This window comes from Haemorhous mexicanus, chromosome 1 (assembly GCF_027477595.1).
Source record: "Haemorhous mexicanus isolate bHaeMex1 chromosome 1, bHaeMex1.pri, whole genome shotgun sequence".
NCBI lineage: Eukaryota > Metazoa > Chordata > Aves > Passeriformes > Fringillidae > Haemorhous > Haemorhous mexicanus.
The window spans coordinates 155169917-155191108 of NC_082341.1; the positions used below are offsets into that span (position 1 = coordinate 155169917).

Here is a 21192-nt window from a genome sequence, read left to right on the forward strand (position 1 = left end):
AAGGAATGGGCTTGTCTGTCCAAGCCATGTCTGATTCCTGGTGTGGGGAAAAAATTCTTCTTTTGAGAAGAGCTCTTGATTCAGTATCATTATTGATAAAGCAGAAACATCAAGCAATTAAAAAAAACCTGCTAATGATCAAAACAATAACTACTAATCATAGATATTAATGGCATAATTTTTTTAATCACTGAATAGTGACCTTCATATTTCTTCTCACCAGCCATGAAAGTTAAAGAAGCCTAACTTTAATATCCTGCAAATGGGATTTAAACCCCTGGAATGGAGTGGCTGAGGCTTTTTATTCTGGCCCCTTACTCATCCAGCATGGAACAAACATTTTGAGGAGATGTTAAGTGGAAGTTCTTGCCATTCTTAAACAAACTTTGGATTTTATTTAGTGACATGTCCTGAGCCAGCCAGAGTATTTAGCAATTAGTTCCCTCACTTGCTTTCCTCCCTTTATTTTGTCTGAAGTCATGCAGAGCTGTTACACATTAAAACCCAGCTGTTCCTTATCTCCCTAAAGTGTTTAAGAGAGCTTTATAGGAACCTGTTTCTTGAGGTAATCTTTATATACACTGATATTTTAAAAACCGTGGATTTTTAAACAATCTGTTTGCATTAAAATTCAGAATAGAATTTCATCTACCTCTAGATGAAATACAGAGAAACTCTGAAAACATCCTGGTTTAGAAGTTCTCAAAGCAAAAATATGAAATCTGCTGCTCACCACTTAGAACCACTTATAAACACTTAGAACCATGTATAAAGATCAGAAATCATTGTTGTTCCAGTATAATCCAATGCAGGTCCTGCCTCCAGTTCTGGTAACTCTTGTTTTAGAAGCTCAGTAATTAGTTTCACAACTGATGATGAAAAGTAGAGCATGATATTTTTCCTGGGGCTTTCATTAGTATCTCTAGGTTCACTTCCCTGAAGACATGGATCTCATAACAGGAGATTAATTTTAGTTTTCCAATGGAGCTTTATTGTAAGATTATTTTGTTCTCTGACTTTCTCCACTAAAGGGATTTTGATTAAAATGTGCCTAGACGTAGCAAACTGATGATAAGATTTGTAATTTCCAGCAGATAGGAATATTTAACTACACTAAAAGAAATTGTGTTATATTAGAGATTATCCTGATGGAACAAATTTCCAAACCAATGCAGAGTAAAAGCAGAGTGATGCAATTAAAATTGTTGTAGTTGCTCTAGATTTAAATTACCAGGACATATTCCTGTTTGCACCCATAAGCAGTGTCTCTTCTATAAAATGGGATAAAAAAATATATATAGAAATGATAGATGGATAGATAGATAGATAGATAGATAGATAGATAGATAGATAGATAGATAGATAGATAGATAGATGATAGATAGATATGCTGTAAGAACATCAATATTCAGTCAATTAAAGGTCCATTTCACCAATATCATCCTTGCTTCAGGGCTAGCCAAAAGTAAAGATTCAAGTGTAGCAAAATATTTCTACCCATTTCTCCTAGCAATGATGTAGGGCTTGTGATCATCCTCATCCAAACCAGTGAGATGGTTCTTGAAATCCTTCAACAAATTTTTTTCTCTTTTTTTCATTTGTACAATTCCTTCTTGTACCAAAATTTTGATGACCACAATGTCATGGCAGAAGAAGTGCCAAAGCTCAAGAAGTGTGAAGAATGGTCTTTCTGTGATGGTTTTGAACCAGCTCCTTTTAGCTTCCATGGAAAGAAGGAACTTTAGAAGCCTCAGTCTCATGTGGAAGGAGAGCATTTTTAACTGGACCCTTGCTAAACAAAAGAATTACCAAAATCTCTCAATCCTTTGGTTTTCCCAAGGATAATTTCAAAGGAGAGTTGCTGTCTGCAGGAAAAGTCCCATTGCTGCCTCTGGGTTCTAGCTTTACCAGATGGGACCCCTGCCCTCACAGCAGGCATACAGCCCCCCTTTGGGGGGTAGAAAATCTGTAAATGTGATATCCTCTCCTTGAACAATGGCCTGGCATTCTCCATTCTAAGGAAGGAGAAACCCAGACATGCTTTGCATCAGAAAGAGAATATCACAAATAATTGATGAGTTATTCTCCCAGGGCAATGAGGGACAAGAAAGGAAATTTTTTTTCTTTTTTGTGTCTTATCCTTTACATTTAAAGTACATTTTTTTTACAAAGTAAACATGCTATAGGTGAAAGTTCACTAACAGGATGAAGTTGCTTTGATATCTCACCTATATTCCTAAGGCTACACCCCGATCCTCCTACTAGAGACCAATCTTCCTTCTAGGTGTAGATCCAGAGCAAAGATCACCAAAAATTCATTTCTATTTTTCATCCCTACTGACATCTCCAGTTGTTTGTCTTCCTGCTCCTCAGGAGGGTCTCTGGAACGTCTCAGAAGACAAAAGCACTTGGGAGCACCTCTGGGCTTGGATTGCCCCTGACCCTGCTCCAGCCTGGAGTCTTTAAAACTGCTTCTGCATCTCTAACTCCTAATCCTAATAATTAGGATCCATTGGTTAGCATTGCTATGAGACTCCTGTAAAATCAAACACGACACAAACAGCAGAGGAAAGGGTCATAGGCTGTTTTGTTGGAATAACACCTTGGCTTAATTTTAAGGATCCATTAAGAATATCTCTAACACCCTTTAAAATAAAATATTTTAGTATGCCAGACCTGACTCTGCAGGTGAAGATATTTTTTTTCTTACCGTGATCAGCTTCCTAAACTGTCTTTCAGGCACCTTACAGAGTATGATCAAAGATTTGGCCCAAGGGTTTTACCTGTGCAAAGCTCAGCCAGGTCAACGCTTGACGGAGACCGCGATGATGATGACAACGAGCAGCAGAACAGCCAAGGCGATGGAGAGGAGGCAGCACTTCATCTTCCTGGCTCGTAGCTGAGGGGAGACAGACAAGGAAATTAATTCATGGTGATTAAACCCGCTAAGAAATGGTATTTATTTTCCATTGAAAGAATGGTTTGGAACAAATTGAAGCAATGTAGAGAATTTCTCTATTTTTTTGGAATGGCTTATCTTTCTGAATAAATCCAGATTTCTCCTCCTGGATACAATCCCCTTTTCTACAGTACTTTCTTCCTGCTTTAATCATTGTGTCACACTAAATTTCCAGGCTCTGCTTGGAGGGCTGAACTTGGGTAAGGCCACTCAGTTTGGTTTTGGTCTGGGGGTATTGGAGCTGCATCTGGCTGCCAGGAGAAAACTGTCCCCTGTAAGAGAAAAAGTTCCCTCTCCATTCTGCTGTGCAACAAAACTGAGACAAGCACTGACATGGGCTGTTCACAGGGCAGGCAAATGTGCTTCCAGTGCTAACCACCCTGACCTCATTCACTTTCAAATATGATAAAAGAGATTCTGTGGAATTTTAATTTTGATGTCTGTTTCTACTTCAACCCATCAGTCTTCCTAATGACCTCTGTGGACATTATGTTGTTTCTTCCCATTTAAAATGTTTGCAGATAATTCAATTCCCCTGTGTCCTTTGTAGATGGATTTGAGGAAGGGTGTTTCCATGATCCCACAGTGTAAGGAGTCCTGTTATCCAATACACACAGAAAAAAGTAACTTCAGAGAAATCCTTAACTTTGACATTTTCCTTGAGACCAGATCAACCAGTCCTCCAGCCATCAGAGCTGATAGCATCACCTTGATGTGACAAACCATTTGCTTTATTCCTGAGTCCTTTACCTTCCTTACAACTGAAGCAACACTCTCACAGGAGAGATGGTGTTAATGTTACTGCTGTTAGCCACTTTTCCTTCTTTCCCTAACTGCTGCAATCAGGTCTCCCAGTCTGCCTTGGATCCTTCTCTAAGTGCTTTACATCACTCTGCACTGCATTTCCCACAGAGCCATTGCTCCCCAGCTGCACTGTTCTGTTCTGGGATGTTTTGATCTCCTACATTGCAAAGGGGACTCCTCTCTTCCATTGGTGTTCCAAATCCTGTCCTTCATTCTCTCTCAGTGCCCAACAAGCTGGAGAAGCACTTCCAGCAGGGAGCAGTGATACATGACCTGTTCTCTCTTTCAGAATCAACCACCAAACAAACTGTGGTTTTATAAAAGTGTGGATTTGCAGATTACTATTTTTTTCACCTTAAAATGCTGTACTGTCCTGCCTCCCCAGCAGATAATCAGTGAATCATCGTGGCTCTCCATCAGCTTTTCAATCACTCAAACAGATAGGTTTTCTTTGATTTGGATGAGAAAAACAAAAAAAAGTTTAAAATATATCATTCTATGTGCATTTGTGAAGAGGGATATTCTTGTCAGGCATGCTAGGAGGGAGTGTGTGAGGGGACACAATTCCACTTCCCAAAACCCCTACTTTGGAGCACAGATTTTTTTCATGCTTTTCCATCAGTTTACTGTGACTGTGAGGGAGAATATGAGTGGGTAAAGGCCCACAGAAATTATTGTGATTGAGGTGAGGCCCTGGCACAGGCTGCCCAAAGAAGCTGTGGATGCCCCATCCCTGGAAGTGTCCAAGGCCAGGTTGGATGGGGCTTGGAGCAACCTGGGACAGTGGAAGGTGTCCCTGCCCATGGCAGGGGGTGGAATGAGATTGTTTGTAAGGAATCTTCCAACCTAAAACATTCTGTGATTCTCTGATTTTCTTTAACTTTTTTTTTTTTTTCCACACACAAGAGGAGGTTTCTTCATAGCAGATCCTCACCTAACACTTCAATTTCTTCAGAAGAAACTGCCATGCATCCTGAAAGCTCAGCCCATGAGACAACAGACATGCTACTGCTTCCCCTTTAATTTTAACCTTCATTATTTCCAAGTCAAACCAGGAAACCCCTGCTTCAAACTGCAGACTTTCAAAGGCACTTGGGTGTCCTTGTCCACTTCTAAAGTCAGAGCCTGTGTTTGGTCAGCAGAGGATGCTAATGGGTCATTTAGCTTCAAGCAGAATTCTCAAATAGTCCATTAAGAGCCCCAAAGAGTGAATAGTTATCGCTTCAGTTGGCTTTTCCATCATCCCTTTGCAGTGAGATTCTCTTCTTTTCCTCTTTTCCAGCATTACAAAGTCCAAGTCAGTTTTATTTTGGATTTTCAGAGTCTCTTCTCCCTTCCCTTTTTCCTTGCTTTTAAACAACCAAACCATAAACAGACTGAGACTGATCAGAGAACAGGAGAGCTGCAGCCCAGTCTGCATCCTGGGATTTGGTTCACATTTTATGATCTTGTCCTGGCTGGCAAGTCAGGGCAATGATTCCTGCCCTTTAAAATATCTCCTAGCATATTAAGTATAACTGTCCTTCAAAGCCATAAACCAATGGCAGGATTCTCCTGTCTATTCCTAGTTTTGGCTTTTTTTTTTTTTTCCTTATTTTACATTTCAATAAGGAAAATGTTGAATTCTTTGAGTTGCTTTAGTCTCCAGCCATAAATCTGTACATGCTGGTGGAGCAGCATGTACAGATTGTACAAGCTGGAAGCAGCTTCTGATCCCTTCCTGGACACACCACCTTTCCTACAGATCCTGAGGAAGAGTGGCAGGATACCAGCACCCCAGGGGTTTGTCCCTTAGTTAGAAAAATACTGATATGTGAGCAAAAGCAGCAAGTCCCTTCACTGGACAAGTGCACACCCTGCTTCAGGAAGGACCTTGAAAGAATCACTTCAATGAGACTTGGCATGAAGATTGGATTTGATGACCTTAGAGGTCTTTTCCAACCTTAATATTCTATGATTTTATGCTACCCCATGGAGCTCACCAAGCCTGTCCTGTGGAGAGCACCAGCCTGAATTTCTGTGAGCTCTTGGGACCCCTTTCCTGCCTTTATCAGAGGAGAAAGATGCAAGCATAGAATGTGTTGAAGATTCTCTTCCCCAGACAGGATCTGATCAGTGCTATGGGCACCCTCACTTAAATATTACATAAATCTTCACTAATAAACAACATAAATAATAATAATACATCTAACTAACTCTGCTATCATCCCTAGTTTAGGTTAACAGAGTCTGGTTGCCAAACTGAGATTACAAATGGTGTCATAATGCCCCACTGCCATTCTTGAAGGGCATTGAGAGACAAAAACAAACACATCCCTTTTACTGAGTTTTTCAAAGAGTTTTTTTAAAAACCTCGAGGTAACATTGCACACTGGAAGCACAGCCACCTCAGAAATGTAAGCACTGAGCAGTGAAGAAATCCCTGAGTTTGTGTTTTCCATGTATGCATGTACAGGGAGCAATCTTTGCCTCTCTCTAAAGTAGGATTTCTGCCTCATTCAGGAAGGGAATAATTATTATTCTGTGTACATCATACATGTTTAGAAATTTTACTTATCTACTCAGGTTTTCTTAGGACATCTATCTAAAGTCATGTTCACATGAGACCACGCAAAGCTCTCACTTAATGTAAAGATCCTGATTTTTTTCAAGGGGTTTCCATGACAGCAGAATCATATAATTAATTCTTTCCATCCCAAACATCGAAGCAATGATTGGGTTATATCCATTTTAAGTGGAGGAAGTAGAGACACATTCCTTGGGTGAAAGTACAGCTGATCTCAAGAGAGTTACAGTTTTCTCAAAGAATAAAAAAAAAAAAAAAAAAAAAAGAATAAAAAGCAAATGTGCTTCATGATTGCATCAAAGTTAATCTACACTTACATGGAAATGGAAGACAGTTTCCAAACACTTTCCAAACAGGATTTCTCACCAGGACAAGTTCCTTACTGTCCGAGACAGACACTTGGAAGTTTCTGCCATAATTTTGGTAGTGTCAGCATAACAGAATCCCAGCCATCGAAAAGGTGAGGAAAAATTTTAAAAATACAAAACTGAAACAACCCACAAGAAGCCAAACCAGCTGCAAAATGAATCATTTATTTTAGAGCATAATTCTTCAGGGAGCTTTGCATTTTTGCAGCATTCCCATGAATACACAGTGGATTTCACTCATCTTTCCCCAGCAATTTCTCCCCTCAGCTGCTGAGGCTCCTTCCCTCACCCTCTGCATTATTCCTATTCCCTGTCTTCCTTGACTTTCCTGGAAGCTCTGAGGCAACATGACCTCCTCTCAGTTCCTACAACTACACCCATGACTGCTCACAGGAGCAATTTTAAGGCCATTTTACCCAGAACCTTCCACCTGCTCTTGGAGTTAGATGTTTGCAGACAAGACATACCCAGGATCATTGGCACAGCCGATGGATCAACAGCTGAAGGGCATTTTTGGTACAAACTAAACTTGGATGGTCCTCACCTCAACTTCACAAAATATCCAGAAAACCTGAGGGAATAATTGTTTTGTTGGTTTTTTTTCCCGAGACGTGGAGGTTTTGCCAAACACTCCTGGAGGTCACAAAAATCTATGCCTGCTTTCTCCATATTTTTTCCTGTTACATTGCAAAGCCCTGTCCACATATAGGAGCTGCTGGAATTTAACAAAACCTCCCAAAACCCATATTTCTCCCAGGGAAATTTGTCCTGGAACTCCACCTTGGACAGCACTGACTCCCTTTAACTAGCTGTTAAAATGAGTATTTAAATAGAGATAGAGAAATCAACGCAACAAACAATTTCAGGCTGAATTTGGGAAAAGTTCAAAGATACAAGATTATCTTCTGCTGGAAAATGCATGAGAAATAATTATAAGCCCACTATCTGATTTCATTTTAATTATCTTAGCTTATTCTAAACCTTGAATGCTATGCTGCAGCACTGCTCTGGTTTTATAGCTCTGTCCCAACCTGTTGTAAGTCCATTTCCCATAACACCTAGAAATTGTTGATTAAATTGGAGCTAATCTATTTTCATTGTACACATTTTCCCAGGATGAAAAGAATGCAACATGGGACCAAAAAAATTCTAATCCTTTAGCAAGATGTAATGGCTTTTTACAGTTATTTTTTCTGGGCTCTCAGGGTTTTTTAGCAAAATAAGGAAAGATATATTTTAATCCTGACAGAGGCTCTTTAAACACACATGTGAAATAGGAGTGAAAAGCAGGGAAGGAATGAGCAAGGCTATTTAGGGACACAGCTGAGAAGCACTTTATATTGACAGGCAAACTGGATGTGACTGAGCCTGGAAGAAACCTTTCCCTCATCCTTTCAGAAAATTAAGCTGCAAGTCATATTTTACAGCCTAGAAGATATTTATTTCTTGGGGGTGAAATGCTGAAAAATATTTTAATTATGTCACAACAGATAGTTAAGTAATTAAAACCAATTAAAGCCCATTACGGCCCCGGGCCCAGAAAAGTAAGTTTCATCTTGGAAATTCCTAAGCAAACACATTTACAAGGAGGAAAAAAATGCTTTCTTGCTAAGGAGTCAAAAACTAGCTGAGGCCAACCATAAATAATAGAGGAGGCTAAAGGAAACTATTTTTCCTGCATTTATATTCAATGCAGAAAAACAAACAAAAAACCACTTGATTCACATATAGAAAAGCAGCACTGGGCTTCTCCACCCTTTGTGGATTGATTACATTATGGAGTGCAAGGCAGGGAGGAGTAAGGCAGTTATGGATTGTAAGGCAGGAGTTGAGATTTCTCAACTGCCTCCACAAAGGAGGTGAAAATCCCTAGAAACAGGAATTTTAGTTCAGGCAGGGATTTGTACGAGAGCAGCTGCTCTATTCTGGGAACATCAGAGCATATGACACCACTTCAGAGCAGAGTCACACCCTACAACTCCATGGTGGAGAGTTTTCTAGGTCTTCTGCAGGACAAAATTGGGCAGGTTACTTTCATTAGAAATTGATTAAATTAATCTCTCCAGTATCCCGTCTTTGTTCCATCACTCCCAGGTCTCAGCCCTGGCATGGGGATAAGGATGAAGACAGTAACCAAAGAGATTTGCCCTAGTTAACCCAAGAACACCTGACTCTGTCTCTCCCTCCTGTAATGTTAAATAATAGAAACATTCATAGAAAAATGGGATTGCTGAGGCTGGAAAGGACCTCTAAGATCACCAAGTCCAGTCTTCAACCCAGCAACCACCACCACGCTCACCCTTAAACCCTGTCCTCAAGTTTCATATCCACAGGTTTCTAAACACTTCCCTGGGCAGCCTCTTCCAATGCTTCCAAAGCTTAGGAGTGAGGACTAGGAACAGGTCTGGAAATATCCTGAGCTTTTCAGTTGGGTTGTATGGGCAAGAATCTGTCTCCTAGTGGAAAAGGATCAGTTTTCTATTATAATTTCTCAGATTATTATGGTCAGCAAGCAAAAATCTACCCATGTACTCAATGCCAACAGACTCAATAAGACAATCCATTTTACTTACAGAAATGCTTCCCCATGTTTCAAACACAATTTTAAAATAAAGGACAATTCATGAAGCATCTTTGAACAGAACCAGGAATGCAAGAACTTCTGAAAGTGCAATTCCACTACTGGTGCAAAGAAAACATTGCAGACTAATCTGCTCTGGAAATTTATTTCCTGCAAACCCATTCAGCGGATAAAAACCACAAATTATTAATTTTAGCAACCACACAATAACAGCCTCCAGTTATCAGGTCAGGTCCTTTTAAGGGCCTCTGTTGGGCAATGAAAACCCACCCTGATTAATTTTCAAGAGCTGCTTCCTTTATTGTAAGATTAACAAATCTGTTTGACATAAAATGGTTCATTTTATATGCAAATCTCTGTAGAGAGTTTTGTGACATTAAAGAGGTTCATACAATTTTGTTCACCCTGACCTCAGAGGTCATTTGGAATTTCATGAAAGCATTTGTCTGTGCTCTTAATATGCATTTTGAAAGCTAATTTGAGGTCTGCTGGATCGAGAGCCCAGGTTCTTAATTATGTTTGGACGTGTTTATACAGAGCTGATATTATAAATCTGGAACTGCTGTCATTCCAGTGGACAATAGCAGAAGCTCTGCTGAAGGCTGGGGAGTTCTCATGGGAGAGGAAAAGAAAATATTGGAGCTACACAGAGGAAAGTCAGACCTTGTAGACAAGTGGTTACCTCCAAGAATTATGTAAAGAAACAGAGGGGAAAAAATCCCCCTACACTTGCAACAGCAATATTATTATTATTATTATTATTATTATTATTATTAATCATCAAATCATCATCATCATCATCATCATCATATTCCATTTGCATTGACAAGATCCCTCAGCCAAGCCATAGACAATCAGCTCTGATAAGAGAGTAAACACTCTGAGTTATTGCAGTGGAAAGGAGGAACGTGACCTTTAACGTGTGTACAAATTAAAATGCACTGACCAAATTTGTTGACCTTTATGGTATGGCTTCCTTATAGAGCTACAATGAATTTGCCATCAAATATCACTGCTTCTGCAGGCAAGGCTAGAAAAGGCCAGGAATATTATTAAGCACTTAGAGTGTTTTTAAATGAGAACAAAGTAGACAAGTTACATATGAATAAAACCCAGAAGATATGAGAGCAACAGAGAAAGGCCAGCCCACAGCAGCAAGGAAATAGATCACTTGGCTTTGACATATTGTTTTTGGGCCTTCACTTGCATGTCATTTGGGCTGATTCCACATTTTCCTTTATGATGTGTCCATGTATTTGCTGTTTTCCACTAATTCTGTGCTGTTCTCCCATTCCCCATAAGTCTCTTCATGATCCTCCCCTCATTAATTAATTTTCTTTGCATGCATCTCTGGAAGTGTTCAAGGACAGATTGGATGGGGCCCTCAGCAACTTGGTCTACGGGAAAGTGTGCCCATGGCTGAGGGGATGAACTGGATGATATTTAAGGCCTTTTCCAACTCAAATTATTCCATGATTCCAGATGTTTCTATGCTATAACTCAGGTGAAGCCAAGTGCCATCTACAGGTATGATTCCTCAGCACAGCCTACTGCAAGACTGCATTTTCTCCCACTAGCTAGGGACAACCATCCAGGATTGGATTTTCCATGCCTGGAATCTACCCCAAGCTATTTCTTTTAAATGAAAATATGCCACCCAAATCAAAGGAAAAAACTATTTTAAAAATTTCCAAGTATTCCATCCTGAAAAAGATAATGAAAATATTTTCTCTAGTCTCTCCCTGCTTTGAGAAAAAATCACAGAATCATTGAGGTTGGAGAAGACCTCCAAGATCAACAAGTCCAACCTTTGGCCGATCACCACCTTGCCCACTAAACCATATGGAGAAGTGCCTCATCTGCTTGTTTTTTGAACACTTGCAGGGATGTTGAGTCCACTCTGTCCCTAGCCTGTTCCAATGCTTGACCACTCTTTCAGTGAATAAATTTTCCCTGACATCCAACCTGAACCTCCCCTGGTGCAACTCGAAGCCATTTTCCCTTGTCCTGTGTAAGGAAGAATAGGCAGAAAGGGGATTGACCCTTTGATGAGGCTCCTCATTTCAGTGTTTCTGGGAAATTTGGCTCAGTTTAGGAAAGATATGACTTCTTTCAAACCCTTGTTCATGTACACTCTCGACTAGTTCAAAATTTGAGATAATTTTCACCATCTGCCACATCTATCAGGATGAGGATGGCAGCACAGTGCTCTCTGTTCTGGCTTGCCTAAAAGCTGACAGGGGCTGATGTTGAGCCTGTACACACAGATTTAATTGCTGCATTTTCTACCTTCTGAATGCTTGAATTAGCAATCTTAATATTCTCCTAATACACTTGTTTTTCTAATGGCTGAGACATCATTTGTAATAACACATGATAATGGCTTACATTTCTAGCACGCCTTTCAAGGCAGCAAACCTCCAACGTGATTTACAAATTCACTATAAAGAGGATTATCTTTTTACCAGCTCTGGAATGAAGCCACCTACCTCTGGCAGCTGCTTGAGTTCCACACAGCAGAGCCAGCCAGCAATTTAAAGCAGGTAATGACTGGTGTGTGCACCTGAAACACCAGAGACTGCATTTCCCAAATCAGAACTCACCCAGAGTAGCAAAACAAACGCTTACACTTTTGTAGAAACCACCCTGAGATGCTTAAAAGCCCCACACAGGCAGATTCAGAGAGAACTTAACTCCCCCCAACCATTCAAACCCAGAAACACTGCAAGGGAGCAGAGCAGAGAGAGAATGATTTGACCACATTGAAGCTGTGCCGTGCTTGAAGAAAACCTTCCTGCTGAGCTGTGTTGATCAGCTAGATTATAATATTTTATGAATGGGACTGCTTGGAAGGATTGCAAATGACAGATTTTGGCTCATTGTGCTGCCAATCAGCATTTTGAGCCTATCGGTTCATCCAGATTTTGACCAACCTCACTTTTCTGGTCTGTACATCCTCAGTTTCTCTTTCAGGGCAGAAAGTCTTAATTCTTGAACCAGCTCAGTCTCTGCTCCCAAAACCACTTAAGCCCTCCCCAGAACGGCTCCTTTTGCCAACAGCAACCAAGTCAAACTTTGCAGAATCTTAAAAGGATCAGAGCCAAAAAAAGCATTTAGTCTGGCTTAACTCCAGTGTACTCTGAGGAGACTCTGGTCCAAATAATTTAAGAATTTCTCCTCACTACCCTGTATACAGGTGTAAAAAAGAATATAGATGAAAATTCTAATAAAGATAAAATGCTTTACAAAAGAGTGCAACATCAGCCATGAAGGATCTTTTGAACATCCTCAAACACAAAGAAAATAAAGAAAACAAAGGTACTTGTAGGGGGTAGTAAAAAAAGAATCACAGAAGAATTTGGCTGAGAAAGACCTCTAGGACCATCAAGTCCAAACAGCACTGCCAAGGCCACCACTAAGCCATGTCCCATTTACACATTTTAAACCCTGCCAGGGATGGTGACTCCAACACTTCACTGGGCAGCCTTTTCCAGGGCTTGGCAACCCTTTTAGTGCTGAATTTTTTCCTTATATCCAACCTAAACCTCCTCTGGTGCAATTCGAGGCTGTTACCTCTTGTGGTACACCAATATTGCTCATGCTGGGACTGAAAGAAAGGTTTTCAGTCTTCAAGGCACTTGAATCTAAACTTGTCTTCAAATCTCACCAGTAATAAAGATAAATTATCCTCAGTGGAAGTTTTCAGGCACCACACAACAACCTGAAAGTCCAAGCTGGTCTGACCCTACCAGAAGGTACCTCAATGAAAATCAGTCCATTTCAGGAACTGATACACAAGAAGCTCCTCCCAGCCCCAGAAATTACATGTAAAAACCAAATTTTGGAAGTGGTTCCATGGAGTACCATGCCATTAATGCCTCAGAATGTCAGTGTTAGGAGCTGATGGATCTCCAGAGCAATGATGTCACAGAACCATAACAGGCAGTGTCTAGTGTCTGTGTTTTCATTAAATTTATTGATACCATTTGGGATTTTTTTTTTTACTGTGTCCATTGATTTCATACAGAACATTGCTTCCTACAAACTTTGCTCACCACTATCACTAGCATCACTACTACCTGTACTACTACTAAAATACTCCTGTCATTAGCATGTCAAACAGTGGTTGACAGGCACAAACTACCCTGCATTATTTTGTAACATCATAGAACAGAGCTGAACTTGTGCTCAACTGAATTTTAAATAGACCTCTTATTGTTGGGTTTTTTTTCCTGGTAGGGAAATCCAAAGAGTGCAGGAAATATTTACAAGCACCCACTATGTCCCTGCTGCTCCTTCTCAGGATACCTGTGAGCAGAGGGCTAAGGAAAAGTGAGAAAATTACATGGAGACCAGGCATGAAAACCCTCCTTTTGAAAAGTGACAAGTTGCTAGGAACTTAAGGAATGCAAATCTCACATCTTGCCTAATGCAGACTGAAATCCATTTTACTGCTTCTTAAACCCATGTATACCTTTACAAACGTGAGTCTTCACCTCTTCAAAGCAGAGCCGAGACATAAAAGCTGAGAATCTTAAATAATTGCAAAACGACAGAAGGATATTTCCATTTTATTACTTACTTATATGTCTGTCACAGAAGTGGATAAAGTCTCATCTAGTGTAGCACCAGTAAAACTATGCAGAAATAGAGCCTTCATATCATTTTATTGGGTGGCAAAGAATTAAATTTGATGCTGCTTGGTTTTCTCTAGAAGCCATGGAGAACTGGTCAGGCTGTCAAAATACCTGATCTAAGCCTTTGTTTAAACCCAAAGAACTTCTTCAAGGTTTGAAGAGTATTTTGACTCTCTATTGGTTTTTCATTTTCATTTTTCTGGTGGATTAAATGCACAAATGGCAGGAGGTAGACTGAGTTGATACTGAACTTCTGACTCCAGGGGAAAACACCAAGTATTGGAAAATCTTGTGTGAGACAATATTCTCCTGAGGTTTGCTACTCAGATTAACAGATGCAGATTCAGAGAAAGTCAAAGAGCAGAGTTCAGGACTTGTAAGAAGAGCATTTAAATATAAATACCAAAAATAAATCTGAAAAGAGCAGGCAGTGAGGGGAACTGTACAGAGAGATATAGCACTATCCATCCTTTTCTCATTAAATTGTTATGTGGCTATTTATAAGTCATTTAACTTCTTCATTCCTCATTTTCCATGTTGTAACGTGAGGGATGTGACTTCATTAAATAAACAGAGCAAAAATAGTGATCCCTGGATCATGGAGCCATTACTTGCCAAAACACACAAACACCATTTTAAAAAAATATCTGTTTTTTTAGGGATGGGTTTTTTTTTTTGGTTTTGTTTTAGGTAAACTGTTTGAGCCATTCCTCACTTAAAACCTTTAAAATCTTCTGGGATGAAAGCATTTCTCTTTAATTATGTAGTCACACAATAGAGTTATGGATATGACAATGGAGCTCATATTACAGAGGAATACATTTTTGTCCCTTCCTTCATCTCTCAAACAACCATTCTAAGCTCTTGGCAGCATCCTTAAATACATCCTAAAGTGGAGCTTGGTCTGATCTGAGCTGAAGGGGACAATGAATATGAAAGCTGAGAATGACCAGAAGTCAAAACGTTTCACTGTTCCTCAGCCCCTGGCAATGAGACAGCATTCAGAGCATCCTGAATTATTCACTGCCATCAAAGCTGAGAGTTTCCTGCCTCTGTGTCAAAATCACCGAGTAATTGCAAATTGCAACGGATTCTGAATGAAAGAGATGATTGTAACAAACAATGGAATATCAGCATTGCTTCACAAATGGCCTTGGAGCCTGACCTTGCTGGTCAGAATCACAGCTCCTGTGTCTAGGCAGAGTCTTGTCAGCTCTGCCAGCACAAAGGGCTCCTTACGTGAAGAGTGTAGGAATAACTGGACTGTGATAGACAACATAATAGAGCTCTGGGAATGTCACAGAGCACAGTGCCAACAGGCTGTCCTACAGAGCATATCAATCCCTCACAGCAATGAGAGGACAGGCTGGAAGAGAATGAATTCAGTTAAACCACGGGTCTGTAAGGGTGGAAGTGAAATCAGTCCTCATGTTTGAGTTTTATGTCATTGCAAGCATGGAAAGGGGCAGAAAGCAATGAACTGTATTAAATCCAACAAATCTTTGTGTTTGTGGTTTCTGTCATGGTGCCAGTTTGGAGCCAGATTCACATTAGAAAGCTCATCTACTCCATCCAGTTATGCTGGGTAAGGAAGAAACAACCTGCAAACATTTCCTCCAATTAACAGAACAGCAGAGAGATGGGATTCTCCAGAATGGCAGAACACAAGACATGCAGCCAAAAGGCCATGTGTCACTCAACCATAATTAACTTTTAGCCAAGAAGAACAAATTTGAGTTACACACCATCTAAAGAAAATATTCTTAGAGGCGCACAGAGAGCACATTAATAAACTGCCAACTAAGTTAAAAAGAAAGGAGTTAATGTAGTTCAGTTTGTTATGACATAGTTTTCTTAAAACATGCTGAGTGGTTCTCCTACACTGCTGAGAGCATGAGGGCATTAATCACTTTTTAGGATAAGGCTGATCTGAAAATCCTCCCAAACTTATTGACAAATTCTCCCAAAGTCCTGAAAACTAGACTGAATGAGTGGTTTGAAGCTCTGAGAAAGTTTCTAAAGTAGTTCTGAGCACTTCCACCTAAACTGAAACCTCCATGGGAGATTATGCCCTGGTGCTATTTGGAGAACAACTCAAAGACAGACATCTCCAGGGAGGTCCCGCTTACAGAATTTTTTTGAGGTTGACATTGAAGTAACCAGATATTTTTGAAGAGTCTGAAGAAGTGAAGGGAACCTCTGAACTTGTGAAGTGTCCCAGCTTTTTTTACAGGCAGCTGATCAAAGCTTTTAACTCTCCATCCCTTTTCTCCTGGCATCTATGACAAGAGCTTAAACAGTTGAGCTCCACGTGGGGAAAAGCCCATATAGATATCTGTAAGGATGTGTGTATATTTTCCCCTCACTGCTTGTCAGAGCCTCTGTACTTAACATATTAATTTACCAAGTTTAACTTTTTAATGCTAGCTCCTTTAAGTCATTAGAGATCCATTTCTCATTATAATCCTCTTATTTGGTAATCAGTCTGAGCCTGTCTGTATTTTTTGAGAATATTTAAAAGTTTCTGGTGAAGATCAAGGGAAGTTTTCTCTGTCTCTACTTCACAAACTCCAACTTATTTTTAGTAAGTGGTTCAGTGCAACACTTACTCCACAGTCAGTTTTTTGCACTTCTATCTCATCCTTTATACAACCATATTATCATAGAACTATTTAGGCTGAAAATCCCCTCAAGAATCATTGAGTTACAACCATTATGAATGGAAATGTTACTTTTAAATGCATTATGGCTGTTGAAAACTGACCAGAGGAGAGATGGAGGAATGGAAATGGATGTGGCAAAGATGGTGGTAATAGCTACTGTAATGAGCTCCAACTGGAGGAGCCACCAACAGACCCTTTTCCTTCCTGAGTCATTCCTAAAATTAGTCATAATGCATTTCTTAAAGCTCTTTTATTTGTCATGCAGGACAAAGAGGTCTCAGAAGATAAACTAATCTCAAGGCAGCAGGCAGATATTACACCATGAGCAACAAACCCCCAGCCACCTCTGACTCAAGTTTCTATTTCTAAAGACAAATAAATACCCATCACCATTACCACCCTCCCTGCTGCTCACTAGCTGTGCTTTAACAGCCAGAGAAATCATGAATTCATAACTACATCATATCCCAGTTTGAATGCATCAAAGAAATTCCTCATAATCCCTTTGGATCTCAGCAAAGGGGCACAGTGAAACTCACTGAAACAAAGGGCCATGATAGACTTTTGCAGAAGTTTAAAAGCTCCCCTGTACCCTCTGTGAGCTTTCAAACTAGATTTAAGATAGAACTCCATTTATCCACTTCAAGCAAAGAGCTATATATAACAAGCTGTTTATGCTTTTCCCTCAAATTTAATGTTCACAGGGGGAGGGGAGAAAATAAGAAAAGCAGTGTAAAGGCAGTCCCACATCATCCAATCTCTGCAACCAATTAATGAAACAATTATATTAGCCAAGCCTTTACTTCTGACATGGCACAGCTGACATTAATTGGGCCACAATCAAGATAGTAATTCAGGTTAATTGGATTTCCACTGTCAGCAGCTATCAGCTTGTTTCAATATGCTGCTGTCATTTAAGAGTAATTAATCATGGATGACTTTATTTGATGGCACTGGTTGACAGCTGACAGTGTGGTGACGCTTGACAAAGTTGGTGATAGCTGCAGGCCTGGGGAAGGGGAAATCTGGATTCCTTTGGAGAGATTATTGTGCTTCCATTGCATACCGAGACCCAAAATGTGCTGCAGGAGGTGTTGAGCTGGTGATAAAAAGAGGGGGCTGGACAAAGGAAGAGCCCTTCCCATGGAAACAGCACAGCAAAAGTCAGAGGGATGGACAAGTTCCACCACCTTCAGGCACTCAGGGATTGTTTGGCTCTTGCTGCAGCAGCACAGGAGTCAATAAAACACCCATTCACGTGCTGCAGGAGCAGAAATGCCAGCCTTCATCTGGCGTTGCTTTTCTCCATTCATAATAGACCATTGCTCTGGCTAACACTGGATAATATAATTTATTCAATCCGTTGTCAGAATGTCTGCAAAAAATGTCAAGGAACTGATGGAGCCAAGTCTTTATTTGTTAATAACTTGAAGCAAAAAAAAGGGGAAAAAAAAAGGTGATAAAATTGTTGTGGGGAAGCGGGGGGGGGAGCTAGAAATGAAAGTGTAAGCTGAAAATAGTTTAGAGTGTTCCATGAGGGGTAATCGGAATACATTATGCCTCTGAAGAAAAAAAAAAAAAAAAAAAAACGCAATTTAAACTTGAGGAAAGAAAAAGCTTTAGCCCCAAGTTCTATTAGACTACATAATTATTCCCCAAAGGGGAAAATATACATATATATTTAAAAGTAAAGTACAATTTTAGGTTATTCATGACAGAGTGCTAAAAAATCATACCAGAAGTGGCAACACTACTTTGACAGCTGGACGGAGAAAATTTTCCATCAGAAATATGATGAATTTATTGTGTAACTGCCAGAAACCAGTTCAAGATGGATGGTGTACACAGAATCAAATTTCTAAAGGAAAATTTGACACCATGGCTGATGAATTTGGCTCCCTCCTTTTTAGCAAAATATTGGAAAAAAAAAAAAAGATCATGTGCACTGCTCAGCAGAGCACAAATTCCCATTTTGGAGATATTTTCTTGCTGTCAGAGAAGTCTGATGAGGCAAAAGCAACCGTTAACCAAAGATGGGCAGAAGAAGCCATTAATTGTGACTTCTCTCCAAAATGGGTCTGGCACTGCTGTAGGTACAATAGAGCAGCACACAGGAGGTTTTCACCTTCTGGGGGTTTCAATTCAGTGAAATTCTCCAGTGTTTTGTATAGCCAAGACCTGATTGTTTCCTTTACCTTATTTTTTTGGGAAATTCCTGGGTTTACAGCATGCTTCTCTGTCAGGATGCAAACAAGCAGTCAGTTGGAAGCTAGGAAAAATCCTTGATGAAATCCAACCTAGCCTGAACAATAGGAAAAACCATCTAAATTTTTTTGTGTTTTTTGTGTTTCGCATGACCCAGCACATCAAGGGAGGTGATTCTGCTCCTTGTGAGATCCCACCTGGAACACTGTGTCCAGCTCTGGGCTCCTGAGCACAAGAAAGGTTTGGACTTCTTGGAGTAAGCCCAGAGGAGGCCAGAAATATTCTCTGAAGACTGAAGCACCTCTGCTGTGGAGATAGGTTGTGAGAATTGGGGTTATTCAGCTAGGAGAAGAGAAGGCTTTAGGGAAATCTCATTCCAGTGCATTAAGGGGGCTTTCAAAAAGGAGGGAGAGGGACTTTTGAAATGGACAGGTAGATCAGACAAGGGGGGATGTTTTTTAACTGAAAGAGGAGATCTTTAGCATATTTAGGAAGAAATTGTTTACAGTGAGGGTGGTGAGGCCCTGGCACAGGTTGCCCAGAAAAGCTGTGGGTGCTCCATCCCTGGAACTGTCCAAGGCTGGGCTGGATGGAGCAACCTGGGATAGTGGAAGATATCCCTGGCCATGGCAGGGATGGAACTGGATGATTTTTTAAGTCTCTTCCAACACAAACCATGGGATTCTGGGATTCTGTGTCTCTGATTCAAACCATGCAGTAGCTGGCTGCCATTTAAAGGATGAGTGATTGGGAATGTCAATGAACTGCTCTGCTTAGTTCACTGTTGAGTTGTTGGGGTTTTTTTAAATCCATAATCCTGCTAAATCTTATCAAAATTCCTTATTAAATTGTGGAAGTAAATTACTTCTCTAATCAGAGAGTCCCTGAATAAATAGCCCAAAATGCTTCTGTACAAGTGAATGTTGCAAACAGTTGATGCTGATCAGATTATCTGTGGGATCACTGCTGACAGATAAAAAATTGAATCTGAAGCTACATGTTTTTTAAATCTTTTTTTTTTGTCCTTCTACACACATCCTTTCAAAGCAGGATTGATGTGCTCTGTCAGTAGCCTGTAATTTGCAGGAAAGCAGGTATTCTGTTTGTCAGTCCTTTTCCTGCTCCCAAGTGCTCCAAAACTTCTTTGCCAAATTCAATCACATCTGAGAGAGAAATGAAGCATCTAAAGTACTTCTGTTCTCAGGATACTTGCTGCCCTGTAGAGAAGACACTTCATTCCTTGGTTAGGCAGAAGTTGTTTGCTTAAACAGCAAATAATGCAGTTTCTGGAAATACCAAATTTGTACAATTTATAGACAGTGGAGTATAGAGGGGCAAAACACAAGAAAAAGAGAAAATTAGGGTGAGAATGGCCACAGCTGACTGCAAATTAGGAATTATTAATTCTGCTCTTTGGAGAAAAACTTGGGTTTCTGTCCTAGAGTTTCAGTGAAATGTGATGTCCTGCTCCCCATGACAGCTGCAGTCTGTGGATCCCTCTGCAGATCCTGCAGATCATCATGGCAATATTTGGGCAGGGTGATCCTAGTGGGTCCTTCCCAACTCAGGATTTTCTTTGAGTCTGTGATTCTATTTGAGGAATAATCTGTCACAGGCAAAGATACAATAGAATAATAATTCCATTTTTGTGCTCTTTTCTCTTTATAAGGCAAAGTTCTCTTTTGGATCTGGTCTCAAATAATTTCTCCAGCCAAAAAACCTGACAAAGCAGGAAACAGCAGCCATGCCTCTGAAGCAGGCAGAGAAAATTCTAATGAGAGCAAGAACAAACACTGCTCCCAGACTTTTAGTAGTAAGGCCAAAGATGAGCTGATCATGAACTTTAGCCTATGCTCACATCTCCACATTTAATAAAAGAAATGAACCATGGTGGAAGCAAAGGTTGTCTTCAAAGGCAACTGTTTCTTCCCTGGAGGTTTTGCTCTTGAATAAGAAATTTTCTGCTTTGTAGTCTCAGCCCACCCTCCTTCGGGAGCTCTCCAGTTACTAAAAATGTGAAAAACAGGAGGTAAAGCCTAAGCAACCAGGAGAGCTCAGCTGCACCTGTAATGTGAACCTTGGGAGTCTGCCCCAGCAGTGTCAGAGTGAAGCTGATGGTGAATGGCCATTAAGGATGTTAGGGAGCTGTAAATTTGGGACTGCTGTTGCCTTCCAGCTGTTCACTAACATCTGATATCTCATCCTGCAAGTAACATTGAGGCCATGACAATATTGCCAAGTGTTGTCATCTCTACAAGTTGTCACTGGTGCCAAGGGGTGGGAGAAAGGAGTAGCCAGGGATGTTGGAGCTGTGGCTTCAATAATGCTCTGGGCATTAAGCTCTAAACCTTGTTCCTTGCCAAAACTTCTCCCTTCTCCCTTCTCTCTTCTCTTCATCTTGGAACTGGA

The 21192-nt window shown here is 40.3% G+C and overlaps 1 protein-coding gene across 5 annotated transcripts in view; it reads right to left on the minus strand.

Moving 5' to 3' along the window:
* TSNARE1 (t-SNARE domain containing 1) overlaps positions 1–21192 on the minus strand; it is a 450161-nt gene that overhangs the window by 54663 nt on the left and 374306 nt on the right. For all 5 annotated transcript variants that reach the window (XM_059867827.1, XM_059867836.1, XM_059867801.1 and 2 more), the window contains one exon: positions 2784–2899. In XM_059867827.1, coding sequence (XP_059723810.1) covers positions 2804–2899 — 96 coding nt within the window. In that variant the 3' untranslated portion in view covers positions 2784–2803. The remainder of the gene's footprint in view (positions 1–2783; positions 2900–21192) is intronic.